At 40.6% G+C, this 21,463-nt stretch overlaps 1 protein-coding gene across 4 annotated transcripts in view; it reads right to left on the bottom strand.

Annotated features, from left to right (window-relative positions):
• VSTM2A (V-set and transmembrane domain containing 2A) overlaps nucleotides 1-12,162 on the bottom strand; it is a 29,048-nt gene extending 16,886 nt beyond the window's left edge. For 2 of the 4 annotated variants that reach the window (XM_040455078.1, XM_040455079.1), the window contains exons 1-4: nucleotides 11,590-12,097; nucleotides 9,600-9,766; nucleotides 8,386-8,436; nucleotides 4,950-5,286 (exon numbers count right to left, since the gene is read on the bottom strand). In XM_040455078.1, coding sequence (XP_040311012.1) covers nucleotides 4,950-5,286; nucleotides 8,386-8,436; nucleotides 9,600-9,766; nucleotides 11,590-11,668 — 634 coding nt within the window. In that variant the 5' untranslated portion in view covers nucleotides 11,669-12,097. Of the gene's footprint in view, nucleotides 1-4,949; nucleotides 5,287-8,385; nucleotides 8,437-9,599; nucleotides 9,767-11,589; nucleotides 12,098-12,144 lie in introns of those variants that run through there. The other 2 variants (XM_040455077.1, XM_040455076.1) reach the window with 2 other exon arrangements.
• Nucleotides 12,163-21,463: the final 9,301 nt, after the last annotated feature.

Raw genomic sequence — 21,463 nt, 5'->3', positions numbered from 1 at the left:
GAGCCTGAGGCTTCCCAGTAGGGCAGAATCCAGCCAGGAAAGGAGGAAAGCCCCAGGAAAAATTCCTACACTACACTACAAGGCACAACAATGGCTTCAAAGTTAAGTGTAAACAAGTTGCTTTGAGCCCTGAAAGAGGAAACAACCAATTCTAAGACGAAGGAGGACGCTTTATAAAAGAATTTGCATTTGAGTAGGAACTCAGCAAAGAGGGAAGGGCCCACGCAGGGAAAACACAGTTGCAAAGTCACAGAGGTAAAACAGTATCTGAAAATGTTGCAGAAATACCAATTAAGAAGATTATGGGCGTGAGGATTGGGAAAGCGGGAGCAACAAGGCTGGAAATTACACCACGCGAGTTTGCGACGGTGCTTTGGAAATAGTAATTATATCATACTTGCTCTGTTGTGATCTGTTCGATGCATTAGAATTTAAAAAGGCAAAGTATTAGGAGCTGTTGCAAGAGATGCGGAAAGTGAACAGGCTCCATCTTGAGAACAAAGTGTCTCTTGGTGGAACAGGAAAAAAAAACGCAGTTGTTCAAGGTTATCTTAAAGAGACCATTTGGAGGACTGAATAACTGATTCATTGTGGCAACCGGAAGAAGAGGAAATAAGAACATTTTCAAGATTTCCACAAGACCTGTGGATGGTGATCATGTTGTTAAAAGGATTGGGGAACCCCAGAGGAAGAACATTTCTTTTTGGTGAGGAAGCTAAGATAATAAACTCAGTTTTGAGTTGTTTGCGTTTGGGGGCCTAACCTAGAGATCACTGTGAAACAAACCATCCTACAACTCTTTATTATTTCTCAGGAGTTAATGTCAGCTGGGCTCAGCTGCAAGGTGCTGGTTGAAATAGCAGTGAGGGCTGAAGGTAAAGGTTGGCCCGCTTGGGCTTCTGTCAACTCAGTAAGGCGGTCTCAAGGTAGCTGTCCTTTTATGACGCCTGGCTTCTAAGAGGCCAACAGCAGAAGCTAGAAAGCCAACAACAGAAAGGCTAGGTCTCTCGACTGGGCGTTGCAGTGCTTGCATAACATTACCTTACACCTTCCTGTCTAAGTGTCTCATGCCAGCCGGGCTGGGGCGGCGGGGGGCAGGGAGGAACGGCCCCGGGTGTCAATGGGTGCAGTCAACAAAGGTGCAGCCCTCTCTACCCTGCCACAGTGCTTGTAGAAGGCACATGTGGAGATGCACTGGGGGACCAGAGTGAACCGCAGTCTGGCTCTCCAGAAAGAAATCAGAACTGGAAACAGGGGTGGAGGAGTTTTCTGAGGGAAAGTTAGCCGTGGAAATCCTAACAGTGGATGAGAAGTTCAGGGAGTTGAGAATGGAAGAGGTCTACATTCAAGAGAGGCGTTTTGGGGAGAAGCCAACAAACGTGAAACTCTACCAGCCAATCAAGAGGACACGGGAAGACTGATGTTCCTAGCAACTGCTCAGGACAAGACAGGGGAGGTGAGGGGACCGGGCTGAGGACTGACTGCAGGGCTGGCAGGGAAGGAGGTGCTAGGAAGGCAGAGTGGGCGCCGGCGCCCCCTGCCGGATGGTGGTTGGCGGCTAGCGCCTTCAGTCCAATTTGCCAGTTTTCCAGGTGTGGGGAGGGGTCCAGCAGCCGGGAAAGAAGAGAGGGACAAAGGGAGGACTGGACGGTGGCCTGTGGGGGGCACCTTTGGCTCCTGGAAGGGGGATGAGACCGGAAGAAGCAAGTAGACAAGGGTGTGTAGAGGGAGGTGTTTGGGGAGGCGCGAGCGCTCCAGTACGTCTGGGTGTTCCCTGTGAAGATGGAAGTAGAACCAGGAATTTCTTCCTCCTCAGAACATCTACAGGACAGTTTTTCAATGTCAGTTATGGGTGCACAAAACTGAAGTTCAAAAGAACTGGCAATGAGAAAACAAGGGGTTGCAAAAGCCAGGTTTTGTCTATCCATTTGCTTTATCATTTTCCCTCATTATTTTGGTTTTAATTGTGCATTAATCAAGTGAACTGAAAAGGCGATGTCATAAAGATAAACAGTTTAAAGCCGGAGGGTCCAGTCACATGCTCACTAACTTTTGGAAAAATGGGACTAGCTATATTAAATGATAGTTAAATGTGTCTTTATCTTGTGATACGTAGATGGTAATAAGCTCTTTTTCCATCCTTTTTTTTCCATGTAAATTTCTGTTTTTAGGAAAACTGGTTAATTGTATGACAATTTGAACATTATATCTAGGTATGTATACAGAGTTACTTTCAGTTAGTGCTTGTCCTACAGAGAGACAAAAATCCTTTGACAGAAAAATACTATGAATTAAGAGTTGAGTAATTCATCCTAAATAATTTACTCAACCCAGTCAAAGACTATCGTGAAGAGAAAAGGCCAGATAAACCAGCCTTTTGTAACCTAGGTTAATATTACAGTGTCTTATGTACCATGGATGAAGCATGCCTCCTGGTAGCGAAAATAGACAAAAGGTTACTATCTTGGCCTGTAAAAGCAAGATTTTAATTTTTGTGTCTTCACTATGTCTTGCCTTTAATAGAACAAGGGGAAAAAAAAAGATGCATGATGAATGGAATTTACAAATATTGTGTTTGCTCACAAAGAGAGGAAATATGTCTCCCATTTTTGTGTCATTGTGCCTGGCGTAGAAGCTCTTGGAAGGATGGAGAGTGAATAAATGAAGCATGGGTATTAAAATCAGCTTTATTTGGATATAACCTGGAAAATTATAAAGCAAAATTATAAATCAGGATGTAGGTGTTACAGTGAATCTACTATATAAATATCCATCCCAGATAATGTATTGTATACAATAATTGTGCAAGCTCAAAAACTTACACACATATAGAATGGGTGGCTGGGCAACCCCAGCTTCTGAAGTAGTTAAAAAATGTTACTAAATGTATCAAAAATATTTTCTAGTATTTCTACTGGTAGAAAAACATAGACATGAAAGATTTGGATATATTTCATATTAATCTTTGCTATAAGCAGATGGCTTTGGATGCATATCTGGATGCTTATGCATGAAGTCTACATCCTTTCTTCCATATGCATATATCCATGCATATCTGGATGCATATCCATGGATGCATATCCATGAAGTCAGCATCCCTTCTCCCACTTCGCTTTAGAGAAAACAAGTCAAGCTGGTGGTGTGGTGGAAAATAAGCGGTGATTCCTACTTGAAAACTGTTAGAAGATATCTAGAGTTCTACCATTTAGCTCCAATCACAATACTGAGAAAAATATATTAAGATAAGTTAGCTATTTTGAGAGTACGTTACTTAATCCAAAAGTAAATAATTTAGAAATAGAACATTTCATTCCATGCTTAAAATCCTCCATTGGAATAGGTAACCCATTTGATTTTATTCAGTGGAACAGATTTATGATCTCTAGTTTGGAGTAGTCTATGTAGGCTAATAATTTCACTTCCATGATTTGGAGTTCTCCCTAATAAGGCTGTAAAATGTCTGCTGAGGCTACTCTAATTTTGCATATAGTGTCTAGCTTCTGTTTTTATCTTTGCATGAAGGGGAGGGGGACAATGTCTCCAAAGACGTTGAATCTCTATTAAATAATGGATACAAAAATTCTAACCACTAGGGGTGTGTGTGTGTGTGTGTGTGTTTCCGTGTGTTACATATGCATATGTGTATATACATATGTATACATATACATATATATGTACATATATATTCTAGCTGTGGTCTTGTTTTTTAACTTGGGAAACAAAAGAGATGATAAGGAGGAAAATGAGACAAAGCCACACAAACTGAGCCTTAGAGAGGCTAAGGGGCTAAGCTATTTATTCATCAGACTGGCAGAAACTGCCAGGACCAAGGCAAACTCACCCACATTTAAAAGCGATGCAAACCCCCAGGGACCCTGAGTCAAGCTCTCCACACATCATATCCATTAGCACGTGATGAATAAGAAGGAAGCCTAGGTTGGCACACATTATCTTAAAAGTGCTGTTTACCAGCAAATATTTAATATATATGTACACATGTATCTGAAATTATCCTAATGAAATGCCATCATGTATTTGACGGCTAAAGTGACCTTGAATGTTAGCAGTGTCATTTGCTACTACCAATAGTAGTATCAATACTTCTTCAATGATAAACGGTGAAGGGAAAAACTTAAAGAACGATAAATTAAGTATTTTTATGCTGCCTGCATCCTGTAATATTACGTCAAGTGTTTGAACAAAATACAGAACAGTCACGGGGTCATGCAGGGGACTGCTCATTCCAAGAACCCTTTATCCCCCATCAAGGTTAAAACTTCAATGAGTTTCCATTGGCTGAGTGATTGCATAAATTAATGCTATTCAGAACAGCTTTAACTTGCACAGCTGACTTGGGAAATGTGTGACTAAGCTCCTAAATTGGCATCGAAGGCACATTTGCGGGAGTTGCCGAAACTCTGCACTACTTACTGCCTTTCATCCCCCCTCACTTCCTCCCATTATCATTATCACTTTCATCACAGGCAGCTGAAGTTTCTCCTTCAAAATCAAAAGCCCTTGGAGAACAATCCTGCCTTCAAGCTAGGGGCCGCTAAAAATGTGTTGTCTCTTTCATTTACATTTTGATTAAGTGAAAGTCTCTTAATTTGGGCCATTATCGATACATAAATCTGTAGAGAAAATGAACATGCATTTATAATGCGACCAACATGACATGAATTACTGTTCTTCTAAGGTGTAAATACAGAAGGAAAAAAAAAAAAAAGTCCAGCTCTTAGGTCCCCTGGACGTGTACACGGCCAGAGACTAACGGGGTGACTCACGTCCTCTGGGAAGGCCCCGCGTGCTTCATCTCGTCATCATTCCAACTGCACTAGGTCTCCAATTTTAAAACCATCATACATAAACCTGTCTACTCTACTTGACCGATCTTCCTGTGGGAAGGTTTGTGAGTGGTAAAATGAAAGGCTCAAAATGGGTTTCCATACCTGATTGTGGACTTTGTTTGGGGATTTTGGCTACCGCTTGAGGGCTGGAGGTGGAGTGCATTCGCTGGTTGCCAGAGCTGTGGATGCTGCTGGGAATGGCCACTGAGACATTCTTGCGAGGCTTCATATCCTGCAGCCACATGGGCGAGGCTTCGAAGGCCTGCATCCTCCTAGCATGGCTGTTGGCATTGACTTTCAAGTAGGCCTGGGCTTTGTGTTCCTGCAGCTCTCCGTAATTAGCGTCTGTCACCCTGCATTCATACAAGCCTTCATCCTTTTTCCTCACTTTGGAAATCTGAAGCTTGTGAGAGATGTCATTGCCTTGGACTTTCACTGTCTGAAAAATTGCAGGTGGAAAAAAAAAAGTGCTACATCAAATGATTTTGTTCCCATACGTGCTCCTAAGCTTGCTAATGTTGGAAAATGAAAGGGTCTTAATAGCCTCGTAGCCACAGTCAGAGAGCTATTTATTTTCTCAACAGTCAAATACGAAGGTCGTATTTATCCCATTGCACTAACAACTGGCTTCACAAAATCATGGGGTAATTAGTTCAATCTGGCCAGCGCCAGAGTCTCTCAGCCGTGTGGTCCCCAGATCCTAGGTTCCAGGTCTGCCATTTTCCAACCATGGGATTGACCTCTGCCTGGTTGGCTCCGTTGAACGAAACACGGACATAATAAGGTAAAGGATATAGTTTGCACCGCCTCTTGTCATCACTTCAGGCTACAACTCTGAGAGATCACAAAACTATGTTGTTGGGGACACCAGGGTTTAAGTGAGAATGTGTTTTTATCCCCACATTGGGGATGCCTTACTAAAGGTAGTGACACAAGGCTTGAATATTAAGTATTCTTCTCAAATGTTTGGTGCAGGCAAACATGGGGTGGCATGACTTGGGGTGCAGATTAATATCACCTGGTCTTATGGGCAGAGTACATACTTCCAGCAATGATAGGGTTTTTATGCTACTGGAACTGGAGAGGCCATCAATCAGAGGCTGGTTTGATTTTCAAGAGTGAAACCGGCTTTCTTATTTCTTCTAATAATTTTGATGCCAGATTAACAGCACAATTATATATAATTGTAATATGTAAGATTATATATAATTTTATATTATGTCAAATCTACATATACACATAGATATCCATAAGCGTCTTTATCAGAACAGCTAGATTTTATATACATCATCTATTATCCATGATTGACCGGATGATGGATTTCATAAGACACCCAGGATTTAAGGCCTTGGATGATTTTGAAAGGCAGGGAAAAGAAGTGAAGAAGGCATACACTTTCAAATGCCCCAAGTAATTAAGAAAACTTGGGGAGCGCTCATCTGTTTTTACCTACAGAGTTGTATACAGTTTCCAACAGTTGAACCATAACCATAGTATGTATTTATTTGTATGCAAAATTACTTATAAATATACTAATACTATAAAAATAATGGGGACTAATCGTTTCAAATATAGTCAGTTGAGTCTCCTAATAAAGTTTGAAATAGTTGGAGTACTTATATGATTATTGTTATACAGTAAACTGAGATTTGGGGGTTTGGATCCGTGATTCTCAGCACTGATTGCACATTAGAATCCTCTAGGGAGCTGTGAGAAAATGGTCTCATTTGGATTAATGTGGAAACATTAAGTCTGCATCTCCAAGAGGTGAAGCTATCACAATGTTTCATAAAAGAATACCTGAGAATTCTAAGTTAACAACCGCTGGTTTAAGACACATGACATGACCAAGGTCACCTTGTAGGTAAACTGGGAACCAACTAGTTTCTACCTCAGTTTATAACGAGAATTTTGGGGCGCCTGGGTGGCGCAGTCGGTTAAGCGTCCGACTTCAGCCAGGTCACGATCTCGCGGTCCGGGAGTTCGAGCCCCGCGTCGGGCTCTGGGCTGATGGCTCAGAGCCTGGCGCCTGTTTCCGATTCTGTGTCTCCCTCTCTCTGTCTGCCCCTCCCCTGTTCATGCTCTGTCTCTCTCTGTCCCAAAAATAAATAAACGTTGAAAAAAAAATTTTTTTATAACGAGAATTTTTTGCTGATTCACTAGATTTTATTAACCTTTGGCATAGATAATACTGTTAGTCGCAGTATGTAGTAGCTGTGTGCATCACCGTGTTTCTTAACCGCATGCTTCCTTAGTTCAGGATGTGGGAAGTTATTTTCCTTACCGCTTTTTGGAAGATATAGGCGTGGGTGAAGGGTGAAACCTGACTAGTCAGTGAACAATCGAGCCACATATATATGTATATAAAATGAAATACTTAAGAAAAGTATTGTCAATAATTAATTTTACCCGTGAGCCTTTCTAGCATCGTGTGAAAACAAGAATTGTGTGATAGCATAATAACTGAATTAAAATATTCTAAAGTCGGTAAGTTTATGAACGTAAATTGTAGTTTTTGGTTTATGTCTTATTTTTGTTTGATATTTGCTTCCATGTTTAGATTATACATTTGCATTTATTTTATAAAATATTAGTTTCATATTATAAAATTATAGAATATATAAAATATTATGTATTTTTATAAAATACATGTATTTTATAATTTACATATATCAGTGTTTTATAAAAGAATTCCTAAACACATATATACGCTAAGGAGGCCTTGTACTTCCTGATTATACAACTATTTCATTTCTAGTAATGGAATCTTCTTTATTATTTATGAATGAGCTAGGCAGTTCTATCAATATAAAGTGATTGTAGGAGGTTTCAATTGTGATGTAGTAAAAAGATACAATTTTCTTTTTATTTCTAATTTCACAGAGTTATTAAAAGTAATAATCAGGACAGTCGAAATACATCTCGATATTTTCAATAGGTCAACCTCCTCCACTATGTTTTATATTTATATTGGCTTTGGCTTTATATGATTTTGAGCACTGCATTAGAAATACATGGCATGCATTATGAATCACATTGAAAATTGAGTGTTTTCAAGACAATTTCAACATCCCGTTGGATGCTTTAATTTTTTCCTGCCTAGGAAGATTTTCATAAGTTAGTGTTTTACTTCCTATTAAAGGATAATTCTTTCTATGATTCTATGATTTTGAATGAAGATTAGCATTGCAGCGCTACAGGCTTACAACTATTTATTTAACTGTTAAAAAAGAGTGAGAAAAAAAGCGTCACACTCTTTGGCCGGCAAAATGAGTCTTTAGTAATTGTTTAAATACTTACGATAGTAAAGTAAATAATTTTATTGTGTCATCTTTAAATCGGCTTCAATTTTTTTGGGACCCAGTGAAATAAGAAAGGGAAGACTGGTTCTCGCCCTGCGTTCGTGACCTTGCCGTTCTCGGGGACAACTAGTTAAAGGGCTTTTTAAAAAACCTAAAATTCACTCATTTTCACCTGGGGCCTGCCTGGCAGCTGACAAAGGCACGCGCCCCCTGTCGCCTGTCGCTGTGATACTCACGCTGATCTTGGTCCCGTCGTTGTCCGGGTCTCGGTCGGGCACCAGCTCCACCTGCGGGAGAAGAAGACGGCGCTCAGACTCGGGACCCCCACGGTCCCCATCCGGTCCCGGGGGCGGCCGCGTCGAGCCTGCCCGACGAGCCCCGAGCGGGGGCGGTAGGACTGTCTCCGGTGGGGTGATTCAGAAAAGAGACCGACGAGGGCGAGCGCGGCCCAGGCCACCGCGGCGCGGGGAGGGGACCGCGCGGGGGCGCTGCCGAGTCGCGCGCGCGGGGAGGTGGGTCTCGGACGCGCCGGGCCGGCGAGGGGGCGCGGGCGCGGGCGCGGGCGCGGGCGCGGGTGGAAGTTTGCGGGGACGGGATTCTGCGTCTTAGCCCAGCCTGCGACCCCTCCCTGGGGTCTCTGCCAGATTTTCTTTTTTCTTTTCGCTCCGATAAGGCCGCCTCTTTTGCTGAACTGTTCAATCTCTGCTCGGACCCTCTTTTCCTCTCTCACCGCTTCTTCCCTTTTCCTCTTCTCCTCCTTTTCCCAGCCCTGCTCCGTTTCTCCACACCTCCCTTTCCCTTCTCACCCCACCCCTCCGCCCTCCTCTCCGGGGTGTTGAGGAGTCACCTCCGGGGCCCTCCATCGTTCACTCCGCATCCCCTCTCCCTTCCGTCTTTCCTTCTCTCCCCGCCTCTTTCCACCGCCCCCGCCTTTCTTCCCCCTCTCCGTCGCTCCCTTGCCCGCCTCCACTTACCCCTCCTCTTTTCCCTTCTCTCTCCCCCTCCCCCAACCTCTTTTCTGACAACCTCAGTCGTGAGAACTGACGCTGTGTGTGTGTGTGTGTGTGTGTGTGTGTGTGTGCCTGCGTGTGTGTGTGATGGAGACACAGAACAATCCCTCCCCACCCCACCGTCCGGAAAGGGGAGGAGAGTGTCCTGGGATGTGTCAACACAGCAGTCCCGGAAGGACAGCTCCACCATCGCCGGTACTAAAAGGAGGAAGTCATTCCCAGTTTTAACTGGGGAAGACTCCACAACAGGACGTCCTCCTTGGTTTTAACGTGATATCAGCAGGACACATTCCTGCTCACTGCCTGGTATTGCTGGCATCAGTGGCGCTAACAGAACCACGCGGGCCCCCGGGGGCGCCCCCTAAACTGGACACCTAGAGGACTAAGGGGGTGAGTGGGACACACTCAGGGGGTCGCTGCGGAAGACGCGACTCCGCTACCTGCGCACCAGCCACCGCGGCCCCGGGCTCCAGGTCCTCGGGCCCCCGCAGAAACCACCACTGGATCTCCAGGTACACCGAGGCAGAGCCACTCTGGAAAGCGCAGGACATCTCCACATTCTGCCCCTCGGTCGCTGTCACGTTCCGCGGAAACTCGGTGAATTTTGCTGCAAAACAGAAATGCATCTTGTTGGAATGTACACACCACTCTCGTCAGCTTCTCTTTCCTTGAGAGCTCGCTACATTTTTCTTGGACTTAAAAATCAGGGCAACAAAACCCCTCTGTGACATCTCGGACTTTGCCTGGCTCCCCAACCCCCCTTCCTTTGCCTCGTTCCTGTCTCATTTTTGGGATCATGCCTAAATAACTTTGTTGTTGATGAAGTCCAGATAATGGAAAGGCTAACGAGCTTGCCAAATAACTCCCCTCTGTTAGCCAAGATGCCCACATACCTTTTGTCAGACTGCAGCATTACCCAAAACTTACAGAGGGATTCAGTGAGCTACATTTTTGACAAATCTGTCAAGCTGATCTATGAGGAGAGCCTCTTGCGCTAAGTTTCTAAACAATCTATGACTAACTGGATGTTCATATAACAGAGAATGGATCGTGATTACCTGTCAAAATGCACCTTCCTGATATATCAAAACAATGTTTAGCGATTGCGATGTTAAGACCACAGCAGTGAAACAAGTTGCACACGTTCTAAGCTGCGAATATTTCTTTCTTTCCAGATTCACCTTTGTATTTGTTCTCATCAAGCCATCACGCTGCCAATTGCTGTGCATCATGGCATGTAAGAATCACACCCCTCATTTGAGTTCAGATTAAAGACTATTTTGAAGCCACCAGAGATATTTTTTTTTCAGTCTTTTCACTATCGATCTTGACACTGCTACTCTGCAAAATTCAGAGTTAAGATGAAACTCACGAAAATGAAATGTTCCCTTTTCCCCAAAGGCATTTCTTCAACATGGAATGCTTTGGGTGTTTGTTCTTATCTTGTCTAAGGGACACTTTGCAAAGAACTGATGTTTCCCTGAAAGTAGTCTTAGGGAGATTTGTGGGTGATGGAGGTGCACAACTACAACGCACACTCATGGACAGGACTGGGGGGCTGTGGCACTGATTTTGGGTGGGTGCACCTTCCCCCCACTTTTTAAAGGGAGGCACCATCAGTGTCTCTTCTCAAAATTTTGTGAAATACCAAGACTATCTCTACCGAAGTGGAACCGTATTTATACTTAAAGGAAGTAGCGGATGTTAAAGAAGACATTCGGCTCTGAAAAGGACTTTTCTGTTTCAGCTCCCAGGAGGAAGATAGCATTTCTGCTTGCAGAAGTGATGCAGTCTTCTGGCAGCAGAGATGTGATCTGTTCGTGGTGCTGAAATGATCACTGCAGCCTGCGAAGTCCTGAACAACTGGATTCAGCAGGCTGCTGCTGTTTGTGATGCAAGTCGTGCCTTTTTATGGGTCCTCAGAGGAGTCTGTCCTTTGATAAACACACATGCAAACGAAGTCGCAAGGACCCAGAAAAAGGAAACTCTAAACCAATTCTGTCTACACTGAGGACTGGCAATGGAGAGCCCCCCATCCCCAGCTCTGTTTGTTTGAGATGATTATGTATGCATGAGTGGTTACCCAGTGCATGCACACAGATACAAGGCGCACATACACACACACACACACACACACACACACACACACACACGCACACACACACACACACCCCTGTGTTTGCGCTTGCACAGGAACCCACTTCATTGTCAGGCACCAACTAGGCTTGCCAAATCTAGCTTGCCTACTATTTAATAAACTTTAAAGAAAAATGCCAAACAGAACACTATTGCACCGTTACTTGCTAAGAATCTCACTACATCTGCTTGGCCGTTCTTTGAATGTAGAGAACACACACACACACACACACACACACACACACACACACATTCCACAAGCAAATGTATATTTGCCAATGAGCACACACTTACCTTGAGAAGAGAGCCCTTGTTGTACATATAAAACGGAAAAGAAAACAAATCCAACATACGCCAAAAAGATCCCCATCATTCCAAAAAGGGGAGGGGGGGTCACATCAGTGTAGCCGACAGCCAAAAAGCCCTAAAAGAAAGGAATGCAAATGTATCAGAGGCTCGGTCTCAGAGCCCTGGGCGCGACACTGCAAACATCCTGCTGCTGGTTCAGCGAGCACTGGCTTTGGGGAGAGGGGAGCGCAATTCGCGAAGGTTAAAACCAGCTGGCTCGGATTCGGAGAGGCTTCGAGTCCACACTCGGGCTTGCAACGCGGGGAAGTGCCTCAGCTGCTTCGCTGCCTGCTCTCAGCTACCTGGCAGCTCGTCCAACGTCAGCCCGCTGCTCCGGCTTGCGTGATCACTGCCCTCCCTAAACGCCGAGCCAGCTCGGGAAGTGGGGAGTGGGCAAGGGGGGCGGGCTGGAGGACTTCACCGGGCTCGCCGCGCCGCAACTTTTCCCTCTAATGGCTGCGATGATGCCTTTAACTCTCTGCGCGCCGGACAGCTCCCCACCTGCTGGGAACTCGGGCCGGGCAGCCCGCGGCAGGCTCAGGGCTTGGCGGCTCCGTCTACGTTTTCCTTCTGGGGAGCAGGAGCATTTATTTTTTTCCAGTTTGCTTTTTCCCTCCATGGATTGACTCCTTCTTGCCTCGGCAGACCGGATCGCTCGGTGCTTAGGAGGACAATACAGTTGTAGGATTGCGGTGTAGGATTGCGGGGGGGGCTGGGAGCTGGAGATTTGGGGAGGAAGTTGGGGCATTGTTGAAGAGGAAGGGAGGACTGGGATGGGGTGAAGGAGACTGCTTTAGGGCGAGGAAAACAGTCGTTTGAGGGAAATGTCGCTTAACCAGTTATTAACTGCTTTAACTAGAATGATCACATGCTATTATTCCTCACGAATTTAGTGCCGAACAGCCTCCAGCGGAGGAGAAAGCTCATGCAGGCACCATACCACTCTAGCTGGCAAACGGAGAAGACAAAAAGTACGAAAAGTCACGTATTGAGAGAATTTTCCAGAAAGAAAAGCCCACCACACGACGATTACTTTTATTGTATTATTTTTTAAAAAATTCATATGCCCCTCTGCCTTCCCTGCGTCTGTCTCACACGTATTTTGGAATGGGGGAGGGGTTTTAAATACCATTAAGGTCTCCATTGCACGGGGTTTTCTTTTTGTTTCTTTGCTTTTCTTTTGCACAACAATAATTATCTAATGCTCCCTAGGATTATATGAATAAGGAATATTCTCCTAGGGAAAAAAAGCACAATAAGTTTTGGAATTTGAAACAAATCTACTTATTTGCCCTGGAGAAGGTTTGAGATAGAGATGTTCTATTTCTTATTAAGAACCTAAAAACAGTGTATTAAAGACTCCATTTGTCCTTATGAAGTCCAACCATTAGCCAGTGAATTTAAATCTTTTTAACAAAATTAAAATCATTTCCTATTTAAGCAGAATACCAGATATTTTATTCCCATTAGTATTTCTATGCAACTATACCACAGATTTTCAATATTATTTGGAAATATGACTCAGCCTTAACAATGCTGTCAGGAAACCAATGCAGTATATGTATTTTCATTTTACTGGTAAAAAATCTGTAGTTGGCTAATTCCTTCACTAACCAGACAAAAAAAAAATAACCATATCTGTTGAGTTTTTAAACCACTTATGCTTCTACTGCTGAATGCAGCAACAACTTAAATGATCAGAAAACCAATACACAATAACTTCATAAGAATATTATTTATTTTCTGAAGATATATTTATTTTTCACTCTGAATATAAGATTTATAAGATTCGAAGAAAGTCATGGGGAATGTTTTACATTGGTTTGTGTTTAGGCCAACAAGACTCCATATCCTTGTATTGAGCAAAGGATTCTGAAGTATGCCATTTCAAGAAAATAAGTCTCTTTATGCCCAAATACTTCCTCATGGAGAATGTATTTAGAGTACGGAAACAATCCAAGTTAATATACTTGCCCCGTACTTAACATTATTTGGAAAATAAACAGAACTTTGCAGGTATTAGATCCTCAGAGGTTAACTTTCAAGTTATCCTTAACAAGATATGTTCAATGTTTATCTCCTGGTTTTAGCTTTAGTTGAACATATAACATAACCATGAGATTAATATGTCATGAAAATGACCTGACTTCAAGGTTATCTGCTGTTCGAACAGTTTCCAGTATAAAGAAAAGGGCATCCATTTTAAGCAAGGGAAGTTCTGAATTAATTTAGCAAAGCACTTCAATTTCTTTTAAGGGGAACTTGATCATTGTGACTATAGAAATACAATAAAAATAAGTTTAAAAGTGTTAAAGTAGGAGAAAAGCTTTTATAGGACAGATAAGCTATCAAACTACTTTATAAGCATTTAAGCAACAAAAGAAAGAAAAAAAAAAGAAAAGAAAAAGAAATAAAGAAACAAGAAAGACAAAATTGGAAAAAGATTTATGTTCTTTTTCTTATGAAAAATGCCCGATAGGTATATTATTCTCACTTTTGCCAAGATAGACCAATAATTTCATCTTAAATATCTGCTGTATCATTTCAAGGACAGTATATAGTGCTGGCAAACAAACTTGCATTATTTCCTTTAGAACATTTGCTTTATTAAAGACAAAATATCTCTATATTAGCAGTTTGAAATGATAAGAAAGTTTAATTAAAAAAGTAAATATACCCAATATATCAAATGTCACAGTTCTGAGGCAAAGTCCCACTATTTTTTATTAAGTTCCTGTAAAATACCACATTCTCCTATAAAATTGGTGGTAACTTACCAGCACAGATAACTTGTTTGCATCCAGAAATGGGAGAGACATTTTCTTCCCATTTCTCCTTTCCCAGAATGATTGCTGGTCCCTCACCCTATAAAAATGACTGCACATCTCTTCTTAAAACAAACAAGCAAACAAAAACCTATCTATGAACTAACGCTCCAAAAATAAAATCTTAAAGTCTCATTTTTAAAATTGTTTTCTTGCCTTCTAAACTAACTTTTTTGTTAATTTTTTTTTGCTGTTTTAAAATTTAAATATTTGTATCACCAGAGCTATTTTTCCTCTGAACTGTGTAATAGGAATGCTTATTTGAATATGTTCCTTCCTTGGGTATAATTCAATCTGGTTGAATTCATTCCATTGCCTTCCTTTGATATCTTATTTAGATTGCATCATACTCTTTTCTTGTGTATAAAAACTTGTTTAACTTTATCTTTCAAAAACTGCTGCCTTATGATGTCCACAGTCTCACATACACTTTCAGAGCCTTTGATCCACTAAGAATTAACTAAGCAGGAGAAGGGCTCTTCAAGATCTGTGATTATAAACTAGATTGGCCCTTTCTCCTAAGAGGGCTTTGGGGCCTCTGTGCACCTTGAACTTGACGGGGATCACCATTTTTCACTTCCAAAGGCTCAAGATGAAATTACTTTCCATATTCCATTTGCATAATCTGTCCTAAATTGAGACTTAGTGCCCAATGTAAACTTTTAAAATTTCCTCAACAATTGGAAGATCCAAGATTATGTATTTTATTTATAAATAACCTTTAAAATAAAACTAAGAAATTGGAAGATCATCCTCATGGGTCTAGAAACATAAGCTTCATTTCTTTACCTCTCTGGCAAGCAAAGTTAGTTGAGCAGCTCAAATTTTTCATCCATGCACCTAGAGGTACATTCTACTGTGTTCTCAAACATGGTCTTTGGAGAAGCTCAAAACTGTATAGGAGAGAATATTTCAAGATATTGAGGCATATTTTCACCTGTAACCTCATGCCTGGCTTATTTTTTCTCACTTGGGGAATTAAAAGGAAATATTACAGAGTCTTTAGATATGGAAGCAATATACAAAAAACCCACAGAGAAACTCTTTCAATGGAAGAAATTAGGAGTCTAGGAGAAAGTCACTAACTCATATTAAGGAAAGATGACCTTTTAAAATGTTTTGGTAGTGCTGGGTTTATTGGTCTCCTCCACATGTCACATTCTCAAAGATATGAGAAAGTCAAGGACAAGATAATCACAACAGAAACAATATAAATAACATCCTTTGCTGTATATGTATATAGCATGTCTCCTTAAAATCAATGAATTTCAGAAATGGAATGGAACCTAGTTAGCTATCAACCAACCTGCTCACTCTACAGATGACAGGCCAGGGGCTGAAAGTGATGGTCACTCCTTTGGGTCATAAAACTAAATCAAGACTTTGTTTCATCAAGATCCTAAGATCTAAAATGCTTAAAACAAAGGATTAAGGATTGCATATTTTAAGGCAAGCAAACAAAACATGTTCATGCTCTTGGTTCTACAGGTTTTACTGGAAAAGTGACCGATGGAAAGAAATCGGTTGCACCCAAACTCTCTCCTAGATGCTGGTAAATGAGTCACTTGAAATTCCAGTCTTTGAACCTCCTCCACATACATTCTGATTGTCTCATATCTTGCATCTGATCAAGTAAACAATTCAGGGAGGGAGAATAACGGGTGGTCATTGGAAGTGATCAGTATTTTCTTTTTTCTTTTTTTTTTTTTTTTTTAATTTTTTTTTCAACGTTTATTTATTTTTGGGACAGAGAGAGACAGAGCATGAACGGGGGAGGGGCAGAGAGAGAGGGAGACACAGAATCGGAAACAGGCTCCAGGCTCCGAGCCATCAGCCCAGAGCCTGATGCGGGGCTCGAACTCACGGACCGCGAGATCGTGACCTGGCTGAAGTCAGACGCTTAACCGACTGCGCCACCCAGGCGCCCCGGAAGTGATCAGTATTTTAAATAGCCAGGTGGTCTATATTGACTAATTACCCCTTGTATGGCTACTGTTCATTTTAATCTTCCACACGTAATTTTCCCCTTTATTTTTTTCCTTTAATGCATGACCAAAATAGAAATTACTTAGATCTAGCTTATATTCTGTGAATCTCAATGTAACTTTGTAGCTGAAGTTCACAAAGTCAGACCTCTAATTATTCATGAGGTCATGTTATGTCATTTTTAAACTGTAATATCTGGTCTAGATGTGACCCCTGGAAACAGCAGAAGGAAGCTTCACATTTTCTGTAAAAGTTAATATCATGATCTGCTTAGACGTCCTCCACAAAACTCATGGATCCTTCCATTCACCTTTTGTCTCGTGAGAGATTAAAATAGGCTCATGATCAAACATAAATTGTATCTGGTAATTTCTTCATTAGTAAAAAAGCTAACATGAATATTGGGTGCCCACCCTTAGTGAAAAATATAAAGAGTCTATAGCTGGAAGCTGTGAAGTTAAAAAACAAACAAACAAACAAACAAACAAACAAAAAACCAGACAAACAAAAAAACCCCTAAGGATCGCGCAGCTGCTTCTACTATCTCTGGAATATTTCTTCTGGCTTCAAAATTATGCTGCAGTTGAAACTCAGGGTTTGTGATATTTATTAATTTCAATATATGCTTTTTTTCCATTAAAAATCCTGTGGGTTTGATTAGACATGAATAACTATATTCTACATCTATTTTTGTGCAACAGATAATTATTTGGGGCGAAAGAAACCCAAAATACAAGAAAAGCAACAATTTTGGTAGAGTCTATAGTTTCTATGCTTGTCCATGTTTCTTTGCCTATATTTACAATATGAATGAAAGTAAATAATAACTTATATATAATAAGTTATATTATAATGCTTTTGAACATCTTTCAAGAAACAAAGCGATTTACAAACATTTAACTAGCTTTACATGCTTAAGTATACATATTTCCAAATTCAAAACATTTTTGAGTATACATTTTTCTAATTATTGAATATTAAAGATTGAGTTCAACCTTCCCTTTAGCATTTATTATCTGTATGCTTTTAAGCAAGTGACTTTTCTTTCCTAAATGTCACCCAGTTGCCCTGTAAATGACAGCTCCTGTTTTATACTTTGCGAGGAAATGCCAGGTACACAGTAAGTGTTCAATAAAAGCTAACTATTTTTTTTATTTTCATTTATTCCTATTTTTCACTCATAAGCCCAAGATTTTAAGATATTAAGGATGAATAAAAAGGGAAGTCTTATTACCCTTATAGCGATCTTTTAGAAGAAATGTATGGGGGTATTCTGGGCTGCCCCACAGGCAAATGGTGGCAAATTATAATCATTTGTATTGGAGGAATAAAGAACTCATATTTGAGAGGAAAAATGGAGTTAATTCAAAACAACAAGACTAAATTTGAAAAATACAATAGGACCATGAAACTTCATTCATGAGATGTTGTAAGAAGGGGGCCAAGGCAACAGTCATAGTTCTAGGACTGATTTAGCAGTGTTCTAGCACTTAGTTATTTTGAGAAAAGGGCTTTGATGTGACTCCAGTATGTATGGAGGTCCCGCTCACCTCCATTAAGCTAAGCCAGGTATATTAACAAATGGATATAAGTAATTCTATATGGTAACAAACTTAACTGGAGTTAGTCTGACTGTAGTCCGAAGGGCTGAATGACTTAAATAATCAACCCCTGTCATCATAAGAACTTGGTGCCTTCCCCAATTCAGAATCTTGAGCCTTTTAAGGGAGCATCATACAAGTCCTAGGTTGATTAAAAATATAGTGATCACATCAGAATGGTCTTGGTTCATGTCACTGTCTCACTATAATTGTTAATATCACATACTTCTGCTTTCAAAAGCATCCCTTTCTGGATGATAAATTATATGACCACCATAGTTTAAGAGGAATATAGAGCCCTTATTCCGGTGTCAAGTTGACGATCATGACTGTGTAACTTGCGAGGTATAAGAGAATATTTAAGACTCCTGTAAATAGCCAGGATTTAGTTGTGAAGGTATTTGAGGTTGGATGAAAGAAAATTTTGATCCCAAGTCAAAATGTTCTAAATACAGAGAGTGGGAGTCAGCTCACATTCTCTTTGGAAGACCCAGAGGCCCTGTGGGAGTAGCCCCTGATAGCTGGGCTGAATCATCAATTAGTCTTGGTAATTGCTAAGAGGAAGCAAAAAAGCTTTACATTTAAAGAAACATAAGTACAGGAAACTATACTTTGAGAAAATGCTTTGCAATTTAAGAAAGAGGGAACAAAAAAGTAAAGGAGGTCTTTAGAATTTCCTGGGATTTGTTTTATATTTGGAAGGCTTGATTCACAATTATGGAAGGTGTGTTCACCAGTCCATTTTCAGAGGAGAGAGGTGTATGTGTGTGTGTGCTGCAGCAGTGACATTCAGGGGTGGGATGGGACAGGAGAAAGGGGAGTAAATACATACAGGGCTAAAGGGAAAACTGTAGCTGGCCCTCATTCTCTTGTAATGTTTTGGCCACTTTTGTTGACTTTACTGGACCACACGTGTATCCAGCATGCTGTACCCATCTGTTCCCCACAGAGGATGTGTCCCAGGCTTCTCTACTCCGTGGAGCCCTTATGCCCATGCTCTAGCCAACATTCTTCTCTGGTTCTCTCTACTGTGTCTTCTGAGATTAGGAAACTTTCTTACATCTTCACTCTCTTCCCCATTTTTGTCTTTTGTACACATTCAGCATGCAACCGACCAAAAGCCTGGTTCTCTTCAACTGATACAACACCCCAGGAAACCTTCACCTTCACCTAGGCCATTTGTACTCTAACATTTCAAGTAACTGAAGAGCAGAACTTCCTAACCTGATATTTCCTCCTTGAATTTAACTGTGTCCCTTTGGAGCTCATGTTATTCAACTTAGAACATGTTTCCCTTTTTGTTTATAGACTTTCTTAATTTATCAGCTCTTCCCTGCTCTTAGTTACTTTAAAAACTACTAAAGGATACTTCCCTTTTCCTTAGTTATTTCAATATTTAGTTAGAGGATGCTTTTAAAATACTGATTTCTCGGTTTTTAATTTTATATCAAATAAAAATATTGCTCACCCTACTTTCAGTCGCATACCTCCTTTGTCTTATTGTGGACTTTGCCATTTCCTAGATCTGTTGTAACTTAGAAATAGTAAATTTACATCGCCCGTCACTTACCAAAACCTTGCATCCTTGATCCGCAACTCCCACACCATTAGTTGGTCAACCATTTAAAAAATTCATACCAGTTTGTCTTTGGACATTTCCCCATATATCATTTCATTCCTTCTTGACTTCCTCCTCTCAAAGGCTGGTTCAGTGTGCTATCACTTTAACCACTATTAGCCTCCCTTGTTTTGGCCAACAAGTCATATAAGGATTCTGCAAACTGCTCAGCATATCTTCCCTAACACCATTCGAAACAAGGGAGAAAACCACAAGTTTGGCCCACACACTCATCAGATTCAAGATTCTGTGTATGACCTGATTTCCATTAGCCTTTAATATGGTGAACTATGGTAGTGTATTTGGTCCCCAGGCATTGATTGATGTATCAGGAGACTTCTTCAGGGGACCCAGAGACTCTTGCATTCAAGAGGTTTTGTTTTGTTTTGTTTTGTTTTGTGGTGATTTATGATCCAGAAGAAAAAACAACTAATATTTAAGAGAAAAACTAGTATTAGTTCAAAACAAAAAGACTATGTAAAAAATATACTGAGCCTGTGTTAATGAAATGTACATGTGAAGGGGGCCAATATAACAGTCTAGAGTTCTATAGTTGATTTAGCCATGTTCTATCTAGCATGGAGTTTTCAGAGAAAAAGCTTTGGTATGACTCCCCATTTGTGATCTAACTTGTGTCTGAGCACTTGGTGAGAAGATCGTTTTGTTTTGTTTTGTTTTGTTTTGTTTTGTTTTGTTTTTTGATATTAACTTGTTTCCGTTCAGACATAAAGTTCTACCCCCCTGCCTCCAATTATGTAGATTGAATACTACTTTGAAAGATAGTCATCTATTTAAGTTTTAAGTACATCATGATCAATTGGCCAATCCCTGAAGGTCAAGGCCCTCTGATTGCCATGGCCTTCCTTTGGCTTATTATTATAACTTTGTAGTTAATTGCAGCCACAAAATGATCATTCCCATAAAGAGCTCATTATAGTGGTGCCCTACAGAAGACTGACCCCACCAAACTAATTATATGGAAGCTGGTGATGCTTGACTGAGGTATTTGTCAATATCTTAGTGAATGAGGTGTCTTCTGAGTCCCCTCAGGGGATAGATAGTGAGTAGGTTAATGCGTTTCACATAATAAATACATACAACATTCCTATATTTCTAAAGCTTTGGATATCTTCCTCCACATTATGGAAGTTCATTATTTTGACCTCATTTAATGTAGGCCATCTTTAAATTCAAGTTTTAATCATCTAGCCAAATAAATTCTTAAAGTCACTTTCAATTTTGGATGCTAGCTTCTTAAAGTATGAATCTCTTTTAGTGAACCATTTTGATAATTCAATAAAAATGTGATAAAATTTAATATCCATTAATGATTAGTGTCCCTTATTATGCAGGAAACAGAACTTCCTAAACCTTATAAAAGACATCTACTAAATGCTAATATTAAATATCATATTTAATAGCAAAATGTGTGCCTCTGAGTTTGGGACGTAGACAAAGATGCCCACAGTCTTCAGTACCATACAACATCGTATTGGAGGTACTAGCTAATGTATGAAGACAAGAAAAAGAAATAAAACATGTAAGGATAAGAAAATATTGAAATTAAACTGTCAATACTTGTGGTTGATAAGATTATATATGTAGAAAACACAAAATATAAATATAAATTATTAGAATTTATAAGTAAATTTTGAAAAAAATTGTAGGATGTGAGGTCAATATATCAGGTCAATTGTATTTCCATACCGTAGTAACACAGATTAGAATATTAAAAGTATTTAAAGGGACGCCTGGGTGGATCAGTCAGTTAAGCATCTGACTTTAGCTCA

This window comes from Herpailurus yagouaroundi, unplaced genomic scaffold, assembly GCF_014898765.1.
Source record: "Herpailurus yagouaroundi ecotype Mexico unplaced genomic scaffold, PumYag 214, whole genome shotgun sequence".
NCBI lineage: Eukaryota > Metazoa > Chordata > Mammalia > Carnivora > Felidae > Herpailurus > Herpailurus yagouaroundi.
This window is presented reverse-complemented; position numbering and strand designations above follow the sequence as displayed.